This window comes from Acyrthosiphon pisum, chromosome A2, assembly GCF_005508785.2.
Source record: "Acyrthosiphon pisum isolate AL4f chromosome A2, pea_aphid_22Mar2018_4r6ur, whole genome shotgun sequence".
Taxonomy (NCBI): Eukaryota; Metazoa; Arthropoda; class Insecta; order Hemiptera; family Aphididae; genus Acyrthosiphon; species Acyrthosiphon pisum.
Genome location: NC_042495.1, coordinates 101,505,213 through 101,520,250, shown reverse-complemented (window position 1 = coordinate 101,520,250; position 15,038 = coordinate 101,505,213). Strand labels below are relative to the sequence as shown.

At 27.0% G+C, this 15,038-nt stretch overlaps 2 protein-coding genes across 2 annotated transcripts; one reads left to right on the top strand and one right to left on the bottom strand.

Moving 5' to 3' along the window:
* Nucleotides 1–664: 664 nt before the first annotated feature.
* Nucleotides 665–12,661, bottom strand: LOC100165305 (transcription elongation regulator 1). The gene is made up of 17 exons (XM_001946629.5): nt 12,290–12,661; nt 10,207–10,467; nt 9,731–10,142; nt 9,422–9,607; nt 9,246–9,357; nt 8,890–9,164; nt 8,685–8,817; nt 8,321–8,588; nt 7,708–7,901; nt 7,468–7,637; nt 7,197–7,405; nt 6,982–7,132; nt 3,083–3,361; nt 2,801–3,016; nt 1,712–1,975; nt 1,571–1,648; nt 665–1,512 (listed from the first exon to the last, which is right to left on the bottom strand). Exons 2-17 carry the CDS (start codon nt 10,461–10,463, stop codon nt 1,282–1,284), a joined length of 3,435 nt encoding a protein of 1,144 aa, XP_001946664.2. The 5' UTR covers nt 10,464–10,467; nt 12,290–12,661; the 3' UTR covers nt 665–1,281.
* Nucleotides 12,662–12,846: 185 nt separating this feature from the next.
* On the top strand, nt 12,847–14,604 carry LOC100163227 (peroxisomal biogenesis factor 3). The gene has a single exon (XM_008186291.3). It carries the CDS (start codon nt 13,279–13,281, stop codon nt 14,287–14,289), a length of 1,011 nt encoding a protein of 336 aa, XP_008184513.1. The 5' UTR covers nt 12,847–13,278; the 3' UTR covers nt 14,290–14,604.
* The last annotated feature ends 434 nt before the right edge of the window (nt 14,605–15,038 follow it).

The following is a 15,038-nucleotide window of genomic DNA, read 5'->3' as shown; positions in this document are numbered from 1 at the left end:
AAAACGTTAAGAAATCCATAGACACATCGTTCAGTGGTTTTCAAACAATGCGTCGAGAGCTTTGGAACTGTTAAATATATATATATTTAGATGTGAATGCTGTAAATTTACCAGGTATATTATTTTTACCCAAAAAAATATTGTGGGCTCATCTGGCATCTACTCAAATTCAATCAAAAACACCTTTCCCGTATTGCAGACATATCTTTTTATCAACTAATAATAAATTATTATATAATATATTGATTTTGGTATATTAGTATGTTAGTCTAAAAATATCTTTTTTGATATTACAAATTTACAAATGTTCAGTAATGAGTAATACACCACCGTGCCCTGCTTGTGTATTATAGACAGTATAGACATTCCAAATTGTTTTAGCCCAAAAATATAGTATAAAAAAAGTTGAAAGTGGGACACACATGTAATGAGACATTCTGTATAGATTATTTCATGTATTATTTGTCCTATATTTGATATTTTGATACCTATATAAATCTGATATGAAATTGTAATAAATTTGATTCAATATTGTTACATAGAACATTATGATAATAATAGGATATAATATGGATAATTGGATATGGTGAAAATAATGAAATATGTTTTCAAATTACAAGTTAGTATAATTTTCATCATATTGTTAAATATATTTACAGACCCATACAAATACATAAGGATAAATTTTATTTTCAATAATATTTTGAACTACAAAACTATGTACGTGAATATGAAACTACTGACAGGATGAACCAGCTCCAAGGGGTTCCGTAGATTACTATTTTAATATTATTTTCAAAATAGTTGCAAAAACAAAATATTAGGTTTTTATAATAGTTTTTCCTTGATATAAGATCTTATACAATTAAATTAGTGATTTATATTTATTATCTATTACATTAGATTTTTAAATGGGACATATTCAACAAAATTAATTGTAGCCATTTAATGTCAGAAAATTGTATAGAGAAAATATTAAATATTATTTTTATTCCGTTTCCTATTAATGTCAACACTAAAATATAATAGTAATATTGAATCCTAAAAACAAGTTCATCCTGTGCAGTAATAAGAAATAGATCTTAATGATAACATATGTAATCTGCTACTTACTGATACTTGTGCCTATAAAAAAAATTAATAATAACAACACAAATAATAAATTGAATAAAAAAACATATTTAAAAATTATGTCTGAAAAAAAAAGTGTAATGATTATCGTTGAAGTTTACGATATTAATAAAAGCAGAAATAACTTGGTCTATAAAATTAAATACAAATTTATTTTAATGGTGGTCTTCGATTGGGTTCTGTAGCAGTAGGTGGCGGGGGTGGACCACGTTTTTCTAATTCTTCGATATAGGAAACTATTAACTCTGAACGTTCATCAGCTATGCTATCCAAAAATAAATACCGTTTGTCTTTGCTTAATATATCTTCAACCTCTTTAAAATAAGTTTCATGGTTTTCTTGCAGTTTTGTATTGGATAAATGAGTAATCAATTTAGTTTCCTGAAACCAAATAGATATTAAATAAAAACAACACAGAAAAAGATTTTTAACAATTTACCATTAAAAGATTCTTGAATTCGTTTTTAGCAGTAATCATTCTGTCTTTTAAATATTCTCTAAACTCCTTTTCACATTTCTAAAAATAATATTTGAATTAATACTTATAAATTGTCAACAAAATAATTTTGTATTTACTTACCCTATCGCTAGATGAAAATCTCACATACCTCACATCTTCTTTAATGGATTTTCTAATCTCTTTCCAAGAACTATCTAATGTCAAATCACTTATCTCATTTAACATTTCTCTAAATTTTTCTTTCTTTCGCTTTGATAAATCTTCTACATGAACCTTATACAACTTTTCCTTTTCTTCAGATTCTAATGAATCTACTAACTCATACCTGCTATCTTTTCTCAATTGCCTTTTAGCTTCTTTCCAAGACATATCATTGCTTCTTACCTAAAATAATAATAAAAATATGGAATTACATGTATTCAGGTATTACCAATATTAATAACTAGAATTTGGATTTTGTAGCTCTATAAAACAATAAAAAAGCATATTATAAAATTAAACAAAAAAGCACAACATGTGTGCACTATGCCATCGATATAACGAGATAAAATTGATCAAGCCACGTCCTTGAATCATATTAATATTAGGCTTCTTCAACGATACATATTTAAATATCAATGTTGTTGTTTTGTGCATTATCGAACCGCGATATAGAAAAAAAAATTAAGGGATTTATATCCTGAATTAACGATATCTCTATGACTAGTAAGCAAATTGTTTTTAAAATATATTATGTATTAAAATATCTTAAACTCAAAAATTCATTAAGAACAATGGCTAAAATAGCAAAAAAAAAAAAAACTTTTAACTAAATTAAAATAAATTACCAGAATTTTGTTCTAAGTAGTATAACGTCGTTGGGCGAGTAACAAGTCGTATCTCAAAAATGTAATATGTTCAAGAGAGACAAAATCGTGAACACTGATAACATGTAATCAAGTTACGGCAAAATTACAATTAAATCTTTAATCTCCTTGAAGATTGTTATTATAATTATTAATATTATCATCAAATCATGTGTTATTTTTTACCACATTTTTTTATGTATAAATCGCAAAATCGATTTTTCTTGAGATACGACTTGTTACTCGCCCAACGACGATAAATTGAATTTATAGCTGACAAAGCTCTACTTTAGATCAATAGAAAAAATAAAATGCCTACAAAATCCAAACTTTACTAACAATATTATAATAATTAAAGACAAACCAAGTCTGCCAAAAGTGCATTAAAATGAACAACCGCTTCATCATGTTTATGTTGTTCACGTTCATTTTCTCTGTGTTTTAAATGCACTGCTAAAGTACGTTGGACTTCTTTTTCTCGCTCCTTTAAGCTAGCTTCAATTCGAGCTTCTTTAGAATCTTTAGAATCCTTGAGATCTTTTAATTCTTCTTTTTGTTTCTCAGGTGACTTATCATCATGCTTTAAATGTTTGAATATAATTATTAAATTATTAAAATATTAATTTTAATTGAGGTTAATATTTACTTTTGAGTCAGCTTTAGCAGATGATTCCTTTTCTTCTTTATCACGTTTATCTCGTTTATGACTATGTTTGTCTTTCTCTTTATGCTCCCGTTCCTTTTCTTTTTTCCTTTCATCCTTTAAAATTCTTATATAATCAATAAAAAAATCTTCACGTAACGTACTGGAGTCAACTGCTTTATATCTAGAGTCATGATCTAATTTCTTTTTTATCTCAGGCCAACGAGTATGCCGGTCAATTTCAGTGTGCTCCTTTAATAACTCTATAAACTGCTTTCGAGCCTATAAAATGTATTGACAGAAAACTGATTAGATTAAATGTTAGGAACAAATTTGTTACAAATTAATTGGAATTTAAAATTATCATTAAGACATAACATTCCAAATCATATAACAAATAATCATTCATTTTGTAATCACAACATATTATAAGCAGTCATCAAAAAATTATAATATATAAAAGTAATAAACATAATTATTTATACATTTATAACACAATGTATTTTATGAGAAAAATACTTAAAAACCATCAAATAAACATAAATATTAATATGAGAAATCAAAATGGATACTTACAAATTTAATCAATTAAATAGTATTCAATTATACATTTAGTAATTTGAAATCTTAAAATATTTATTAAAATTACAATTTTGATTTCTCACATTCAAAATGCTGAAAAAAATATCATTAATGAAGAGAATAGTAAACCTGAAAATTAAATTAGTAATGTCAAATATAACTGTAAATTAAAAGCCAAGATAAAAAAAGATAATCAGTTGTATATTGTACACATACAGCTGAATTATAATTTTCTAAAAATGGAATTTTATTATAACATTTACACACACATAATCATATTGTTTATATAAACTATTTGTATATTAATGCATATTTAATTCTTGAAATAAACAGAAGTATTATATATTTAAACAATATTTTGGCCAATCTTATCAAACATTACAATTTTAGAAAATATTGATGAAATAATTTGTATTTGTTTAACAAAACAAACTTGATGTCTTTTTGGTTTAATAACTTTAAAATATTTTTATTTTCAATAAAACCAATATACTCTTATACAGTACAAATGTAATTAAAAGTACAAACCTGTAAATAATATCCTAATGTAATCTATTAAGACTGTCTAGGTAAACATTTATTTAATATAAAAAAAATACTGTAGGTAGTCTAAATAATTGTGGAAAACAAATAATGTTTAAGTCTTACATAATAGTATAATACTAATATGGTAGTCATGTATTTAAATAACTACATAAAATTCAATATTTTATTCTTCAATGTCAATCATACAGTCAAATGTTCTTTAATATTCATACCAAAAACAACAGAAATACCTATATCTCATATATAATTTGTTTTCATTTTTATAACAATGATAGAATGTATAAATTCTATTTTAATAATACTAAGATATTTGTATCATTTCAAATACTATGACTGAAGCAATGATTAATAAAGAAATCAAAATGTTATTACTTAGCAGCCAGCTTGATTAACCAGTTCAATTTTTATGATTAAAAGTTAGATTGATTTTGTTTTTTTTAAAGCATGAATAATACTTTGATTTTGCTGCAGTCCATTCTTCTTGTTCTGTTTGGAGTGCCACTTCAAAATCATTAAAACAAAAGATCCAAAATTCCTTAATGGCAAGTAATACTTAGTACAGTAAACTTCAGTTATCTGTTTGTATCCAAGTAAAAAAAAAAAATCCATAAGGTATTACCTCGATTCTGGTGTTTGAATAGTTTGACTGGGTTTGTTTAGCGCCGCCAGGGTTGCATTTAACTATCCATCCTCAAGGTATAATGTTACAAGATGATCCAATTATTGGTTATTGGTAGTGATGGTTGTAGAATTGTCAGATAAACTTAAGATTTATACAAATACATATATACATTCTAGGCATTCATTCATGTTTTAAATTTAACAGACCAAAAGTCAACATTCAAATATCATTCAATAATACATACAAACACTTAATCTCATTTTTAAATGTAAACATTTGTTTATGGTTTTATGTTTAAAAATTCCAGTGAGATACATAGATATAAATATATATTAATATATATATAGTTACTTATGAATACTGTTTTCATAGTAGATAAGTTACATAATAATATTATAATCAACACACAAGCCCATTTTTTTAATGTAGAAATGTTCAGTACTAAAAAGTAGTACAAAGAGTTTAAACAAATATTTTATTAATTGTACAATTTATAGAATAATTTTTAAAAAGTAATATAAAATTTAAAACTATACTTAATCTCACTTTCACATTCAATTAAAATTATAAAGTTGTAAAATAATACAGGTAAAGGAATAACATTTAAATTTTGAATTATGTTGAATTTATTATATTTTATAAAAAAAAAAACTATTTGTTTATATTTTTAATAATTATTTTGGGTACCTATTGACTATTCATAACTATTAATAATTCAGTAAGATAAAAATGATTTAAATAAAAATGTAAAGTTTTGACTTTTTGAATATTAACTATTAAATTACTATAAACTTTAATACAAAGTTATTTAATTAATTAGTTAGGTATAACTATTATATAAAAATTATTTTAACTTAATTTATATGATAATACAAATATTCAATTTACCTGCGACTATCAAATAATGTTTCTTTAAGAAAAGCTATAATATTAATAATTTATGAATATTTTAATCTTAAACCAAACAAAATATCTAGTCATTGGACAAATGAACAATGCAAAAATTAGATATAACTTAAAATTAATTTAACTTTATCATCAGCGAGTACCTAAAACCTAAATTGTTTAATAAAATATATAATATATATAAACCTTGTATTATATACTAATATTTAATAGTTCAACACCTAAAATAATATTTGTATTAATTAATAATAGTAAAAAAAATGGGCTCCAATAAAAATAAACCTGAAATATATTTTAATAATAGGTAGATAATACATATTAAATGTTCGAATATTGACAAAAGATCATTAGTAAAATGAGTTGATTCATTTTCAATATCCATGGTTATAAGAGAGGGGGAATTTTTAATTATCACAATGTGAATATATTCATATTGAAATTTTGTCAATATTTAATACCTGGAAATTAAAAACATCTGAAAAAATTAGTTTAAATATATTTTTTAAATTGCATTGACATAAATGACATTTTAATAGTTAAATATTTAACAAATGTTAACTAAATTAACGTATATAGTTTGTGATTATACAGTATACTATTTTTTCTTTCTTGTATATTTCAAAATTGTATAGTTAATGATGAATATTAACCCATTAACCCAGTGCGTTACCATATGGCAACATAGATTTTTTACAATAATTTTTAAGATATAACATAATATTATGTTTTCAACAAAATGTTGATTAAGATTGTAAATAAAAAAATTCCGGCGCTAATGGGTTAAATATACTATATTCAGAATAAGAGTATACCAGACGGCGCTGAAGTGGACAAAAAAAATGTTGTCAACACATCCATTTTCACTACCAGCCTAGGGAGTAGCTCAAGAGACATGGTTAGGGGGGGCCAAGTCATATAATTCAGACAATATCGGTGATTTTTTTTTGTTATTTTGTTTTTAACAGTATAAAATTGTTTAGCAAAATACAGCTGGGAGGGGGCCTAGGGCCCCTGGAGCCTTCCCTGTAACTGGCCATCAACAACACTAACTCTATTCACCCATCCGTACATTCACAAATTGGTGTACACTTATTCTGAATAAGAGTACACTTAAAAAAATAAGATTGAAATGAATATGAATACATTGATTACACGTTAATTTCAGTAAAAATAGTATCAATTTTTAAAAGCAATAATTTATAGCAATAAATGTTTTACAGTTAATAAAATAAAATTGCTCACTGACCTGTTCACGACGCAACGCTTTTTCTTCCTTTTCCTGCTTTCTTAATTCTACCATGTATTCATTAAATAATCCTTCTCTTTCACGTGATTTTTCAATATTTTTATACCTTTCATCTTTAGAATTTTTGGAACTAAAATCACTAAATGATGTCCTGCAACAAAATATTTAAAAATTCTCAATTTCTTCTTTTTTTTTTTTTTTTTTTTTTTTTTTACTTTGTTGTAAGATTAGCTTCTTCCATTAATTGTCTAAAAGCTTCACGTCTCATTTTCATTTTATTTCGTTTCTCTTGTCTCTCTTCGTCAGCACGTTCTTTCACATATTTTTCAAATACTTGCTTTCTCTCTTTAGATGTTAGTAACAAATAGCGAGGATCAAATACTATTTTGTGTAATTCCTTTTCCCACGTACTAAAAGCTGAGACCTAAAACCATAAAATAGTGTAAAAATAATTTTATCAAATAATAATATTTTATTTAAAAGTACTTCTTTCTCAGATAACATTTCTCTAAATTGTGTTATTCGAGTCTCTAGAGGCACTACTGCTCTTTCTTTAGCTGCTCTCAATTCTGCTTCCATGGCTGAATCCTTCATTAAGTTAACCTTAGATTCCACATCATTTTTGGTATTATTTGTACTTTCTTGTGAATTTTTATCTATAGTAAAATATTAACAGAATAATTTAAGAATATTAGAAATGTATTATTATATGTTTAATAAATATACCACTATCAGCCTTAGATTTTTTTGTTGGCGATTGTCCTTCAGCACTTTTTAAAGCTTGAACTACTTCAGGTGGATTTGATACCATTTTGTCAACATCAGATCTTCCTTTAAGATCATCTGGTTTTTCCCATACTGATGTTCTAGTTGAAGGTTTAAAGAAAAATACACGACCATCTCCTGTCCATACTACACACCTAAAAAGTAAAATCAAAAACTTTTAGAATTATAAATACAATTAAAACAACATTTTTATTCACCTCATACCTAACCAAATGTTTGTATAATTTAACTTATATCTCGACTTATATATTTTTAATTTTCATTCTCTAAAAACTTAGCTACTTAAAAATAAAACTTAGATTAGTAAAAAAAAAAATTGTAAATACAATTATATTACCAGTTATTTACTCAATTTATTTTATTAGAAAATTAAGAGTGTTTTTTACTCCAGTCATTTTATAATCAATGATTAATTTAAAGATACTTTTTTATTCATAAGTTACATAAATATATTATTTATTTTATTAAATTAATTTATATGTCTATAGTCAAAATACAAAATTCATGGTATAATTCACTGCAAAAATATAATTTTGCATAATGATGGACTTACCAAGGAGTTCCTTCAACAGGTGTACTAGATACAGGTCTAGTTTTGTCTTGAACTTTCAGTTTTTCTAACACTTTAGGTTTTTCGTCAATTTTACTTTTTTTGTTTGATTCTTGAAGTTCTTCGTCTTTTCTTTTTAATGAACCAATTTCTGAATTTGAACCATTCATTAATTTAAGAGGGAAACCCATGTCCATTTGAGGATCTGACTTCTGTTCCATTTTCTGTTCAGCTTCCTTTCTTAATTTAGCAGCTGCAACTTCTCTAGCCACTGTAATATAAATTGATTTTAAAATAATATGATGATTTGTAACATAAAAAACATTTAATAACAATTTTTACTACTGTTTTAATATTATTTACTCACAATCAAGATTTCTAAGAGCTTCTGGTTTTTCCCAAACCGATTCTGATGTTTTCATGCTATAATAATACATTCTTCCATCAGGTGAACGATGTTCTGACCATTCAGCAGCATTAGCTAAGATTACTGGATCAATCTATTAAATTGAGATAAATATTTTAATATTTCAATAATTTTTTTGAGTATTAACAATATTAAAACATCATACTTTGCTATTAAGTTCCATTCCAGGCATCATCATAGGCGGAGGCACAAATCCTGGGGGCATCATACCCCATGGAGCTGCTTGTGGAAATCCTGGTGGTGGCATACCAAATGGTGGTGGTCCACCAAATGGCGGAAAATTTGGTGGAGGCATCATGGTATTAGGAGGCATCATACCAGGAGGGGGGCCCATCATTGGAGGCATCATTTGACCAGGAACTCCACCTAATGGAGGTACTCCAACATTCGGAGGATGCATTAAAGGGACTTGTTCATTATCTAAATCAAATAAAATGACCATTTTAATAACATACAATTAATATGTTTTACACAATTAAATATTTAAAAAAATATTTTTACTATGTGATTTGTCTTCAATATTTTTCATTTCAACATCATTAGGAGTTTGTTCACTTTCATTGGGTTTAACATAGTTATTGGCATTTGGATTTGGATTTCCAAGATGTTCAACCTGAGAAATTATTAAAATATAATTACATTCTTATTTTCTATTGTACATCTTTAAATTAAGATACCTGTTCTTGAGAAATAACAGTAATATTAGGTCCCGATGGTTTATCCCAAGTAGTTTCACGTGTTCTAGCATTATAATAATATGATTTTCCATCACCGGCTTTAGTTTCAATCCACACTTCTCCAGACATTATTGGCGGTGGGCCTTGTGGTACTACTCCACTATTTGGTGGCATTACGGGTGGCATCTATACAATTTCAAAAGAATTGTAAAGAATTAATTTAGAGATTACAAATGTGTATATTAAATACAAATTAAATGAGTATGAATATAATATGTATAATTATCATATTTTTAAAGTAAGTCATACTTGTAATAATGAAGGCAACTGATTTGTTGGGGGACCTCCAGCCTGGCCATTTCTATCTTGTTCATTAAATGGGGGTGCTTGACTTTCTCCAAACTGTGGACCTCCTTGAGATATTGGAGGTGGCCCATTCATTATATTTGGAGAAGAATCTTGAGGAACACCATTCCAGTTTTCATCTGCATTTTCTGAGGACCATCTACTTCTTTGAGGTTTAAAACCTCCATTTGTGGGACTATTAAAACCATATGAACCACCACCTCGATAATTAGAAGATCCTTTGGGATTGTTGTTACCAAATCCCCCAAATCTTCCAGCTTCATTACTTCCTTTACCATTGTTCCAATTAGTCTCATTTCTATACTCAGAAGATCCATAATTATTATCAAATTGACCGTTACCATCTCCAAATTCCCTGTTGAAACGTTAATTATAAGAATACAAGATTGTTAATTATATAAAATATAGGTTACAAATACCTGAAAGAACCTCTCCCATTATCATCAAATGATTGTTCATTTTCAGAATTAGGATGTCCATTTTCTTGATCATATGAATCATTCATTGACTCATGATTGTTAGAATTCATATTATCCTGTCGATTTGAGTTCATATTACTATCTTGATCGTTAGAATCTACATTATCATTTTCAAACGAAGTCATACTATTTTGAGCATCATTAAATTCTTGCTGTGTTGAATCCACTATAGGATCCATCAAATTAGAATCGGCCATTTAACTATGAAGTAATAGAGTTAAATTTGATATTATAACAATAGATATAAAATAGATTAGGTAATAGATATTTACAACAAAAAAGTTTCTTGTAGATAAAATAATTAGAACTGGTAGGCATAAGACTTTAAAATTTAAATAGTTACCAAGAGTTACCTATCTGTGCGATGATGTATAGATATTTGTTTGTATCTACATATTTTGTAGTTTTATGCAACTTTCAGATTAAGTACGTCAATTAAAAAATGCGATCTTACACTTTGTTACAAGAAATACCTAGCACATAAATTTACTTAAAACAGTAAAATTTCTTATGTGCTTTACCAACACTATTTCCATTATATTTTTTATCTAGTTTATATTATATTTTAATTTTTAATTATAGTTTAAAAAATATTTAACATAACTTACAATATTTTTTACTTGTTTTATTAAAATTAATAAATTATTTGTGAAATACCTATACCTACTTCCACTTAAGACTTAATCCAAGAAGAAATTAGAAAAGAATGTAGACAGGTGATAGGTGATAGGTCCCTACTTTTCAAAATGTATATTTTATGTTATGGAAATATCGTAATAATAGTACCTATCTGATAAATAAGGTGGTTGATCCATAGATATATACAACAACTAGATAGCCTACTACGGTGGTGGCCGATATTGAAGTCAGCCGCCATTTACAAAGCAGGCAATGTTTACATTTATTTTACATTTATTTATATACATATATTTATCTATACATATATACTATGATAATATTATTTTGTAAACATTGCCTGCTTTGTAAATGGCAGCCGACTTCCATGACAAGAAGGAGACGGCTATCTAGTTTGTTGTATATATCTATGGGTTGATCTAAGTTTCATTTTAGATAAAAAAAAATTGTACCCGTCAATACATTTAAAATATGTCCTAATATAGCACTCACATTTTTGGGCTTTGTCAAAAGTATATGGATTGATTTTAAGTTATCTGCCTTTAATAAATCTATCTGTTGTTCAATTGTTTGTTTAGTCTCAGAGTATGGTACAGTAATCTAGGATCTTATCACAAATGCTGACAAGTATCAGCCCGAGCGTTTATATAAGACATTTTTCAAGGTTACGCTTTTGTTGAATCCTGTTCTTCATTTCTCTGACTAAAAATCATAAGCTAATAGAAAAGTTGATAGTTTTTGGTTAAAATTATTAATTCCGATATAGATACTCCAGTATTATTGGGTAATATAATTGTTTTGTTCCTTCTTGTAACCTTCACCCTTTCCATTAATTTTCTATTGCCATTTGTCCTACATATTATATAAAAATAATCATTTGTATAAAATGGTGAAGTTGGCCGAACGGGGCCCTATCATTCCTCATTTGATTTAATATTGTTACATTTACAAGTCTTGTCAATAGGTATTGCAATTATTATACTATTTCAATGTAATTTTTTTACAATTATTTTATTTTAGAAATTTTTAAAATTACTAAATATTGGTATGTCTGTTTAGCTTAAACAGAATTGGGTTCAACCCGTGTGTCTGTACTCTGTACATACATGATTAACATAATGGTCATTGAAAAATCAGTTAATAAAGAATATGTGAATCACATTTTTTAAATGCGTTTGCAAATTTGATTTAGAATAATGCTGTCCACAACAAATTCATTAAAACAGTATAAACTGTTGTTTTGCGATCAGATATAAATAAGTTCTTACTGACAACGATATTGATTTAACAATAATATTAAAACAACTAGATTTAAAACTAATCAAAAATACTAACCAATCAGGCACCTAATTTGTTAACCAATATTAAATAAATTACAATATATTACCTTCGGACGAAAACAGTCGATCGAACAATGGTGTAGTTGTTATTTCTATGCAAATTCACAAGTCAACATAAACATGAAGTACACGTACTATTAAACACTCGTTAAAAAATTCCAACTCGATATAATTGTCAGAAGCGCTTTGCCGAACCGCGAAATAACAATAAGTAATAAGCAAATTGCGATAATAATTAATATAGCATAGGTATCAGTAAGTGCTAAAAAACCATTTATTTTGTCAGTTGTCACGCTAAGAACTGGGAACCTTCGAATCGAATGTCAAAACTGACGGAAGTACACAATACAGTGTACACTGACCCGCGGACACGGGATACAGTATAGGCACTTGAGAGGACTGCCTTAATGCCGTCAACGGCGTCAACTATGCTTAGGAGAGCGGACAACTCGTGAAAACAGTGTGGCAAATACATTAATATTGAGAATTAATACCGTACGATTTTTGTGTACAATATTATCTTAAATCGTGTTTGTCATGCATTCTATGTTATCAATAATTATTATTTCATAACTCAGGTTATGTTTTTCAGATAAACAATCAAATATTTAATATTCCAATGTTTAAACTTTAATTAATTAATTATTATTAATTTATGGTGTTCGTTTGATTCGTAAAGTCGAAAATTAAACGATTGCAATCGACTATATCAATAATTAATATTTATATTATATAGACATAAAGTGTTGTTCCGTGACGCTGAACCTTACAATATCGTATGATAATTTATATTGTCTGATGTATAATTTTATGGGTATTCTCGAATAAATCATCTTACGCTGGTGCTGATAGTTTTTTTTTTTATCAATACATTCAAATAAATCAAATGTACTCGCATAATCTAATTTGTGAAACGTGTATTTAGATTTTAAAATAAGTTGTCGCTTTTGAACATTCGATTTTTTTATGTGTTACTATAAAGTTTAAACGTAAATGCTCATATTTTGTTCGCGTAGAGTAATTTTACATATTGACAATGTATGATTCTGTAAAAAAATTTGTTTCACGACACAAACACAAATTAATAATAAGCGGCGCATTATTTTGCAGTACTGCGTATGTAGTTTACACTATAAAAAATAAATTGGCAGAAAAAAAAGATAAAGAAAGTCGGGAATACCTGGAACGAAGTAGACGTCAACAGCACTATGAAGCCACAGAAAACACTTCGAACCGCATGATAACTGAATTTGTTAAACAACTCCATGTTAAATATTTTGCGAAAAATTTACGCATTGAAAATATTATAGATAAATTGAAAAAGCAAAATGATTTGGCACTTTGGGAAGAAATGAGAATATGTGTTTTTACCAGAGCATGTTTACTTGTTTATGCTGAAACTATGTTGGTAATAACATTAAAAATTCAACTCAATCTGCTCGGAGGTCTTGTATACAAAAGTCTATCACAAGATTCACCTCCAATTTGTTCAAAAACTCAAGAAGATTATCTGTTACATTTTAGTTACTTCATCGAAGACGGTATTCAACGTTTAGAAGAATATTTACATAGTAAAGTTATTAAGTATGTACAGCAAGTTCCTATCCAAGAACAATACAATTTACAGGAATTAGAAAAACTATTTTTCCTCATTCAAACTGAAATTGCAAGTGATACAGATAGTCCTTTTCGATGTATAGATTCATACATGTTACACCAAATGCCACAAGTGCGAGAAGCACTACTACAAGACATGGTAAATGAAACACGGGAACTATTAAAAAATGACGAGATAATTTCAGTAGCTCGTTACTGCACATCTCATAGTTTTAATAAGTTAATGGATGCTATTACTGTAAATACGCCTAATCGGTCAGCAAATTTACCTACTACTGTCAAAATGCCATTTGCCAAGTGGTTGCCAATTGTTGACAGATCGACTAAAGTTACGGAAAGTGGAGACTGCAGTCTAAAACAAAATGTTCACTTGGATGGAAAAGTTAAAGTGCTTAGTGCAAATGTGTATGAGGCATTTTGTTCTGCTTAATTATATTTAAAGGTTTTTGTTTTTTTTTTAATTGTTTTTTATGAACTTATTTTGTTTTGTTTACTCATATATGTATGGGTATGTATTTATTTGTCCTCAATTTGTAATTAAATTCTTACAAATGTTAAATTAATTGAACCATGAGTATTTATTTTTGGGAAATTTGGGAATTATTATAATCTAATAGCTTTAATATAAAAAAAAAACATTTTGTAATATTGCCATGTTTAATGAAATTGAATCTATTTATCTGTAATGCATGATATTATGCTCTATTAAAATCATATTGAGTTTCACTCAGTGTTCCAAGAAATATATATTGTGTTTTATTTTTTTTTTATCTAAAACAAGGTAATATCTACTTATAATATTACTTAGATATAATACTTATATCTACTCATGAGAAAAGTAGATAATTTTAAATAATAAATTGATGACTATTAATTTCAATAAGCTGCTAAAGCCCGGTGGTAGTTTGAACAATATTTTAAATTCCTAGCATATTCTATATGTAAACCGTGTGCTTAGTAATAACACAAAAAATATTGTATATTTTTTATTACTAACTAAGTTCCAAGTGGCAAAACAAAGTAAAAAATATTAATTTTATAATAGAATACAAACATTATAGTAGATGGTAGTCCAGGACTTGCAAACGTTATATTTGACAAAAAACGATTGAAATTTGTAAACGTAGTTTTAACGGAAAGCGATAATCAAAATACCCGCAAAACCAAACCTAACGATTA